We start from the raw sequence: 8704 nt of genomic DNA, 5'->3' as shown, positions 1-8704 counted from the left end.
GGATTGAACAATTTTCAAATTCTAGTTAGCGTGTCCGATTCTCAGAGGTCCAATTCAGAGAGTCAGACTGTCCGATTTTTGGACCTCTTTGACTATGAAAAAGCATGGTTGTTTGACTTGGTTGTCTAACTCTGGTTGTCTGAATTTGAGTCTGGGTCTGTCTGACTCTCAGACTAGTAGATGATGTTTGATCGGATGTAGTATTGTGGGTATCTGAGTGGACCGACTCGGACTGTCAGAGTCTAAGCATCTGTCTCTAGGAATTTGACTTCGTATGATGGGTGTATGCTTTTGACATCGCAAACGGTCACAAGGCACGATTTCAACTCATTCACCTTCTGTGGTTGATGCCAAGTGCTAGGAACTTCCAAAATCAATGATTAGATGCAAAGGAAGGTTTGTGTGTACATGGAGTAATCGAAAACCTCTGAATAGGTGCGCTCGATCTCTTCTTTTCCTTGGAGCTCCAATACACACACACACACACACTCTCTCTCTCTCTCTCTCTCTCTCTCTCTCTCTCTCTCTCTCTCTCTCTCTCTCTCTCTCTCTCTCTCTCTCTCTCTCTCTCTCTCTCTCTCTCTCTCTCTCTCTCTCTCTCTCTCTCTCACTCACTCAAGGCTCAAAACATAAATATGAGCTCACTTCCCCCTTCCTTAGGGTTTTAGACCCCCTCTTCAACACTCCTTGGATGTCTTTTCCTCTTCTTTTCCAAATTACAACCCTGCTTTCCTTCGATTTGGGCCTACTGTTACATACAACCCTACTATGGTTTTCTTTCTCTTCCCCTATTTTTCCTACCTAAATGCCTACAAATCCCTACAAATCACAAGCAAACGCTAATGCTAATCAAACCAACTCATCCAAGATTCAAAAATCTAATACACTTACTTGCATCGAATATCAAATTCCCTTCCTTCCTACCTATTTACCTCAAGCACTAGTTTGGGGAAAACCCTCCAACGCTCAAATTGGAGTGCGCAAGCACTCAAGGCTTAAATTCATTAGTCCCAGCAACAAAACCAAAATGTGGGAGCTTTCGCTCGACCACCACCAAGACCCACGGACCACTTATTGCTCAAGCGTTTCAAGACAAATGCTAATGGCTACCTCTCACATAGTCATACACACTCTCACGCATATGAGTGCAGTGAGCTTACCTCAATGCATGATAGAGTACCCTCGAGAAGAGAAGAGAAGAGAAGAGAAGATAAGAGAAGAGAAGAAAAGAAAAGAAAAGAAGAGAGGAGAAGATTGAGAGCTTCTCCACCACGGTCCCTCACCCTCACACTCACTCCCTCACACTCTCACACTCCCTCTCTCAAGCACAAGCACAAGCAAGTAAGAAGAAGAAGAAGAAGAAGAAGAAGAGGAGCTACTTTTTCCACACACCAAGAATGAGCTTCTCTATTCACTTTTTGGCTTTTATACATGCTCTCATCCCTTTGGGCACCCATCCCCTTTTTTACATGACCAACCATCTTGCCAAGGTCATCTTTTCCTATTTCCTTCTATTTACATTATGCCTTCACCTATGCCTGCCTACTCTTTACAACTTGCACAGAGAGAGTGTAGTGCTCTTTTACAAAAATTTGGGGTACCTTTACATTTTAAAATGCTCATTTGCCTTTGCCTTGACTTTTAGGGTTGACTTTAAGCTTTTGGCCTTTTCTCCTCTTATCCTTCTGTTACGCCACCTTTTTCTGCTTTTCTTTGCATTTTTGAATTTTCTTGAAAATTTTTTGCACCTTTTTCTCTGACTTGCATTGGGGTTAACACTGTCTACACCAAAATGGAGCGTCCAGATCAAAGATCTCACTACTAGGAGGAGAAGGCATAATCCAAAAGGGTGCAAAACTCCATTTTTAAATAAAAAGTGGGGCCATTAAAAAATGCACCCTTCCCCATTTGTGAAGATTTTTGAGATTTTGAAGCTTCTTAAGCTTCATTAATCATTAATTGCCAAATTATCTGGTTCATCTTCTTTGTGTTTGTACTGTTGGTAAGTGGTTTCGGGCCAAAAAGAGGGGAAAATGCCATCTGATTCGCAATCCAATTGGTGGGGTGGCTTGCAAGCATTGAAAAATATTATCTTATCTCTGTCACTCACTTTATGGCTTCTAGATCAAGTAGCTGCTTTGTAACACCAAACTTTGCAGCAGTTAAATGGGGGGTCAAATGAGCTCCAATTGATAAACAGACACTTGCGTTGGATTCCTGGTGCATCAAGATCTGCCTAGGAAATCTCTAGCTCCTCAAATTGTGATCTACATATTTTTTACCAAAACCGCCACTTTTACAACTCTCATGCCACTTTTGTGCTTTAAATTCCACCTTAAAATAGGAGGGCAAACGGGCTCCGATCGACAAATGGACACTTGCATTGGATTTTTTATGTCAAAATCCACCTAGTAAAACTCCAACTCCTTGATCTGTGATCTACACATTTTCCACCAAAACAATCACTTTTATAGCTCTCGGGCCACTTCTGTGCTTTAAATTCCATCTTAAAGTCAACTCTCAATAAGGCTTAATTAATACCTTTGCTCAATTTGGATGGAATTCATCACACGGCTTAATGCCTTAAGGCTTAATACCTTAGTCAATGGTTACTTCGATGGCATGCCTTGACTTTATATCTTATGACTCGAACAACATCAATTTGCAAAGGCGTAAGGTTTAGCCAATTTGGACAGCCCTCAATGCAAAGGCACAAGCCTTATAGTCACTTAGATGTTGAGGCTCAAGCCTTATGGCTCTTGTTTGAAGCCATGCCCATCCATGTGCCCTCTATGGCCAAGTCTCTCTCGTGTATCTAAGTGGATGAGTAGTTTTATAGGTCTTAAACAAAATTCGAAGGCAAAATCAAGTACATGAGAAGCCACAAATACATGCACCACTTACACCAATGATGGAAATAATTTAACATCATCCAAAGGTCATGATAATCATACCTACAAGTCCAAGTGGGGTGGAGTAGACTCAGGCTTTGTCAAGCTCACAATTTCTTCGATCGTCTTTGCTCTCCTCCCAGCACAAGATTCCATTTGATGCCTTCTCTCTTGGCCCCCTTTCTCTTATAGTTCTCCCACTCCACAAACTTTTACCAAAAGAAAGGGCAAACAACAAAGCAAAAAGAAAACTCTAAACTCTATTGCTAGATCCAACAAAATAGCAAGAAAGAGGGAAAAAGCAAGAATCCTACTTTTGGCTAACTCACAAGCTCCTTGAAGCCCCATGCTTGCAACCCCATGGAATATATAGAGCCTGAAATTTGTTTAGTTTTTGAGATTTTTTTTCTTAACTTTAGCACCTTAATACCTAAATTCTACATTCACATGTAATTTTAAATAAATCTACACTAAGCAACCAATCATCTATGCAATAAAAATGGAAAATCCAATGTATAAGCACCGATTGATTGCCTCTCAATCTAATGTCCTACACTAATCCAAGCCACATTCTAGAGTGTGAGCTCCTATTTTGTTGCTCGATCTAGAGCATGCATGCCTAGTTGCTCGATTTAGTTTTTCCTGGTAATGGAATCAAAATATTGGCATTCCCATGAGTAATGCCATTGGGTCTATGGACCGCTAATCGATTCAAGCGTTTAAGCAACCAAACTATGGCTACCTCTCATATAGCCAATACCCACTCTCCAATCTAATGTAGTGAGCTTATTGGCCAATCCATTCATCGTCATCTAGCTATATGAATCCACCAATAGCTCCATGATCAAAGGAATGCACTCAAGCAAGCTCCATCTCTATGCTCCACCCATTGTGCTCATTGCGTGAAGAGAAGAGAAGAGAAGAAGTACAAGAGAAGAGAAGCTAGAACTTCTCCAAGCCAGTCCCTCACTCTCACTCTCCCTCTCCCTCTTTCTCAATCCCTCTCTCACATAACGAGATAGACACAAGAGCAAGAAGAGAGCCACAAGTTTGCACACTCAAAGAATGAGTTATCCTCTTATTCTTTGGTTTATATACATGTCCTTTTTTTGGGGTATTTGCCCACCCTTTGGTCTAACATTGGCCCTTTCTAAATACATGTATTGTATTCTTTCTTAGCCTACAAGTCATGAATCATTCTATATGTCGTTTGTGAACTCTTTGATTTTACAACTTGCACAGGAGGGAGCTTGGCACTTGTGCAACTTAAATTATTTTTCTTGTTTGGTCAAATTTCAACTCACTTGCACTTCAAAAAAATTTATTTCACTTTTTCTTTCTTCCATTACTTTCATCTTGAAAGGGGTTAACCACTAATGAACATAGTTGAGAGTTCAAAATAAAAAAAGAAATGCATTTGATTATGTTGCTTGAGTTGGCTAAAATGAATGCATGTCAATGTGCTCAACAAGAACCAATCGAAGAGTTGAAATCCCCTTATGCCTACTAACACCATATTAGCATCACATTTTTCGTAGATGCTAGTAGGGTGGGTTTGGGGTCAAGCGATATTCACTCACCCTGCACATGTGTCATGTGACACTAGGGTGAGCAAGAGAAGTGGGGTTTGATTCCGTGTTGCTAACCTCGATGCAACCCGATCCTAAATGCAAGGTTAGGGTTTTCATTCTTGCGGCTTGCAGTGAGGCACCATGTATATTGTAAAAAGTGATCTAGCTCTGCTTGTCTAGTCACCAAGTTAGATGTTGTATGAGACCACATTGGTTTCGACGACCCTAATTACAGGGTCTAAGCCTAGATATTCAATTAGTAGAAAATCATTTCACATAAAAAAAACTTAAATTAGCATGAACTTTGTAGCATCAGGATTTGACATGTAGCCCTACTTTTTGTGGGACACTTTTTGTCGGACCTTGCAATGCCGACTAGCATGGCAAATTCGAACCTTGCAAATCCATTGATAATCATCATAAATTTATGCTTTTTACACTGTTATGATTATAGATATAAATATATAACCGAAAAATACAAATCACAATTACAATTGAAAGCACTAGTAAGCGTATATGTCTTATACTAGTGTTTGTAGTACTTTATACCATATTATATGAAGCAAATAACATGATAAAAATATCCAATGCAACCACAAGTAAAGTATCATTTTCTTGTTATATGATATTACATGCTCTAAATTGATCTTGATTGTGGATGGATACTCTCTGCTATTGCCCATCCATAGCCATTTACCCAAAATCTTTACGTTTTCATATAGATTGTCAATTTTCTAAGTTGCCGGTCTATTAAAAAGTTCCATATTATTTTACCGTTCGTAGGGCGGGTTGGAGACCTTTGGACCACTGGTGGAGGTCCATCAAATCCTAATGTAGGCTCGAACTTCCTCGAAGTCATTTGCACTTAAAAGAAGTAGAAATTTGTTATTGTAGTATAACTAGAATCTCCTTGCATTTTACATTTACAAGACCTCCTCCAAAAGTCTCAAAGCTTCTATTTAAAAATTCACTTTCGTTCACCTGACATGAAACCTAGGTCTTGGCGTATATGGAGATCCCTCAAAAACGTACACTGGCGTCTGGTTATATAACTAACAAAGAAGTCTCCTGCTGTGCCTGATGATCCTGTCGATGATGCATCATCATGCCATGGAGGGTATCGAACAGCGGGGCATGGCGAGTCTCGGGGAGCTTCAAAGCAAGCAAGACGCCCAGGAGAGACGATGCACCGAACACTGCAAAGGGAAGCCATGGATGCATCTTCCCCAACAAAGCTGTGGCGGGGGACATGATGGCCCCGACCTGGGCAGCTTGGCTTGCCAGCCCCATGGCCGCATTCCTCACCTCCGTCGGGAACAGCTCTGCCGTGTATGCGTAGTTCAGATTGTAGGCAGCCGCAAGCCCGAACACGGCCGCCGCCCCACAGGCCATCCTCATCCAACTCCTGGCCCCAATCAGTGCCCCCATCCAGCAGCTCCCCGCTGTCATCACCATGGCCATCACCAGCATCCTCTTCCTCCCCACCTTGTTCAGCAACATTGCCGTCATCGCCAGCGCCGGTAGCTCTGCCGCCGCATTTGACACTATGCTCAGATACACATTCCTCCCAGTGTTTGACGCATTCAAATTCACCCCATAGTAGACTGCTGCAATCTGTAGCCAGATGAAGATCATGATTACCATCCTTGTTCTGGTGATGGGGTTCCTGAAAATGTCAAGGATTGTTGCATTTGATGGCTGCTTGTTGCTATGGCTTACTGGTTCAGTCGATGCCCCATGCTTACAGATATCAGCATTGGGTCCATCATTTTGATCAGGGCCAGGTGCAGTGATATGTTGGCTTGCATCAGGCTTTTCAGTGCAACAGAAGATTGCGACTTCAGGATGGTTTTCCAGTCGCACATCTGTTTGGATGCTCTCCATGTGGTGTACAACATCATTCTCAGTTTCAGTCTTATCAAGTTTTCCATTTGGGCAGTAGTGTAGGAAGCTCAGAATTTCAACATGAGAGGAATGCAGGCAATGGATTGGAACTAATGGATCCTCCAGAGCAGTTTCAAGCTTGTAAAGTTTCTGATTTGTGACCACTTCTTGATGGTATGGGTTTCTCTCTTCAGTGTCCAACTCGATGCCCGCAGGAATGCTTCTTCCATTCCTTTTAGCTATTTGATTCAGAACAGCCAATGCATCCTGAGTCCTCCCTCTTGTAAGATACCAGCGTGGTGACTCGCTCAGGAAGGGCAATACGAAAATGCAGTAGAGAAAGCATGGTAACGAAATGAGGAGGTAGAGGTTCCTCCAAGAGTGGGTAAAGTATGCAAAGGTTGACAGCATCATGATTCCACCAGAGAAGAAATAAAATGCTGACATGGCCACAGGGCCTCTTTTTGCAGGTCCGATAGCCTCAGTTGCCAAGACAAAGCAAGAGAGCCCCATGCCACCACAGTTGAACCCTGTTGCACCTCTTAGAAGAAAGTATGCCCAGTAGTTTGGAGAGAGAGCAGTGAGCAGGCTGCATACAGAACTTAAACAGCAGCTAAGTATGAGCACACCCTTTCTTCCAAGCACAGAGTCAGAAAGGCTGCCATATACTCCAGCTCCTGCATCATTGAATTGCCATGAGGGACTAGGCAAAACGTGGATGTAAATATGCAATACATGCCCAAATTTGTGAGTGTAAGTCAATAATGTGCATACGACAGATTGATGCAATATGTATGATTTGAAAGCTAGTCTTTAATCAATTCAGCATGGTAAATTGGTAATGAACATCCTTCGATTGTTATGGCAGGTTAGATGCAACGACCAATCCATTTTGTCCCATTAATGTTATGGCACATGGAGAATAATACAGATAGTCTTAGAAATGCTTCTCCTTGGCACTATGGACAAAGTGTTGGGCAGCTAAGAGCAGCTGAATGGTTTTTGTAAAGATTGCTTACCGGGTGGTCTTAAGAGATAATCAGAAGCTCTCTAGTAATCTTTAGCTGATTACTATGTGAAACGGTACATGCAGGTCTATCAATTTCATTCATCAAAGGGATAAAAAGTTTTCTCTGGATGGCACCCAATCCCAATTCAAGGCATCTGATGGCTTCAGATGCCTTGCATGCTTGTATTGGAGGCAGACACATATCATTGTAAGGCTTGGTAAGCATGCATGCCCCTTCTGTCAAAACATGTGAAGAGTATGCTTTGGTGATAAGGGATGCACAATTTGAGTTGCAATCATTGGAGGAATGTGGCAAGGGTATGTGTCTTGATGGATGTGGTAATGGCATCAGAGTGTGCGAGAAGGATACATACCAAGTAGCCCTCCTACAAAGAAGACAGTCTGCACCAGGCTGATCATGTACTCTTTCCCACAGACAAGTTCCCATTCAGACACAGTAGACTGGCTTTTGCCTCCGATCCACATCCGTTGAGATGTATCTATGGTGCATATGGAGTCGCAAGGTGAGCTGCTGGCAGTGGCCGCAGGCGGATGGTGCATTGATTGCAGTTGAGACCCCTGATGATATCCAGAAGGGATGGAAGTGAGGCAAGTCCACTCGGGGCTGCTGTCTGCAAACACCATGGAAAAGGAGAGAAGGGCATGAAGCATCCATGCCAGGCTCGAGAGAGTGAAGTGGAGCAGCTGAGCGGGTCCGAATTGGCCTGCCCACTTCTCGAGGACCTGATCAATGGTGAATGTCTCAGATGGGGGCAGCAGGAGGTCAGTGGGGGAAGCGTCAATCACTGGATGGGGATGATGATGGGGAGCCATTGCCGAGAGGGGCATGCGGAGGACTCAAGAAGAGATTAAGACGAGGATCATGGGGGAGGAGAAAGCCTTAATCGATGGCTCCAATAATGGAGAGCTTACACAGAATACCGATTGATTGGTGCCGACTTTCGATTTGCACGTTTCAGACACAGGCGTCCTCTCTATTGCGCCCTCTCTCTCTCTCTCTCTCTCTCTCTCTCTCTGTGTCTGTGTCTGTGTGTGTCAATATCGCGCGCTCGCTCTCGTTTTCGGACCAATAATCCTTATGAGCTGCTTTTGTGCTCTGGATAACACTCGAATGGGAATATCTCGACCACTAGCGGTATCCAGGCCCGTGCACTCGCCTTTTATTTTTCGTGAAAAAGTGCAAATTAATGTATGGAAATATTTACATCAAGCATTCAGGCCAACCAAGCTCAATGGCGACCACCCACATGAACCCAAAAGGCTATCAGAACAACATACTGTCTACACACACGAACACTCGGAACAACATATTACATGAACACAAACTC

At 42.9% G+C, this 8704-nt stretch overlaps 1 protein-coding gene across 1 annotated transcript; it reads right to left on the bottom strand.

The window, feature by feature from the left end:
• Positions 1 to 5348: 5348 nt before the first annotated feature.
• On the bottom strand, positions 5349 to 8446 carry LOC148034782 (organic cation/carnitine transporter 4-like). Its single transcript, XM_087679758.1, has 2 exons — positions 7730 to 8446; positions 5349 to 7023 (listed from the first exon to the last, which is right to left on the bottom strand). The coding sequence occupies exons 1-2, from the start codon at positions 8202 to 8204 to the stop codon at positions 5507 to 5509; spliced, it is 1992 nt and encodes a 663-aa protein (XP_087535884.1). The 5' UTR covers positions 8205 to 8446; the 3' UTR covers positions 5349 to 5506.
• Positions 8447 to 8704: the final 258 nt, after the last annotated feature.

The sequence above is a fragment of the Lygodium microphyllum genome, chromosome 6 (assembly GCF_053477565.2).
Source record: "Lygodium microphyllum isolate KBCC chromosome 6, Lygodium_microphyllum_v1.1.10, whole genome shotgun sequence".
Lineage (NCBI taxonomy): Eukaryota > Viridiplantae > Streptophyta > Polypodiopsida > Schizaeales > Lygodiaceae > Lygodium > Lygodium microphyllum.
Note: the sequence above shows the minus strand (reverse complement) of the source record. Positions and strands in the feature narration are given on the sequence as shown.

Excerpts from the sequence above, each read along its gene's own strand:
- LOC148034782 (XM_087679758.1), bottom strand. The coding sequence starts at position 8,204 with ATGCCCCTCTCGGCAATGGCTCCCCATCATCATCCCCATCCAGTGATT. Across the intron at positions 7,024-7,729 it reads CTTTGTAGGAGGGCTACTTG|GAGCTGGAGTATATGGCAGC; the intron begins GTATGTATCCTT and ends TCAATGATGCAG.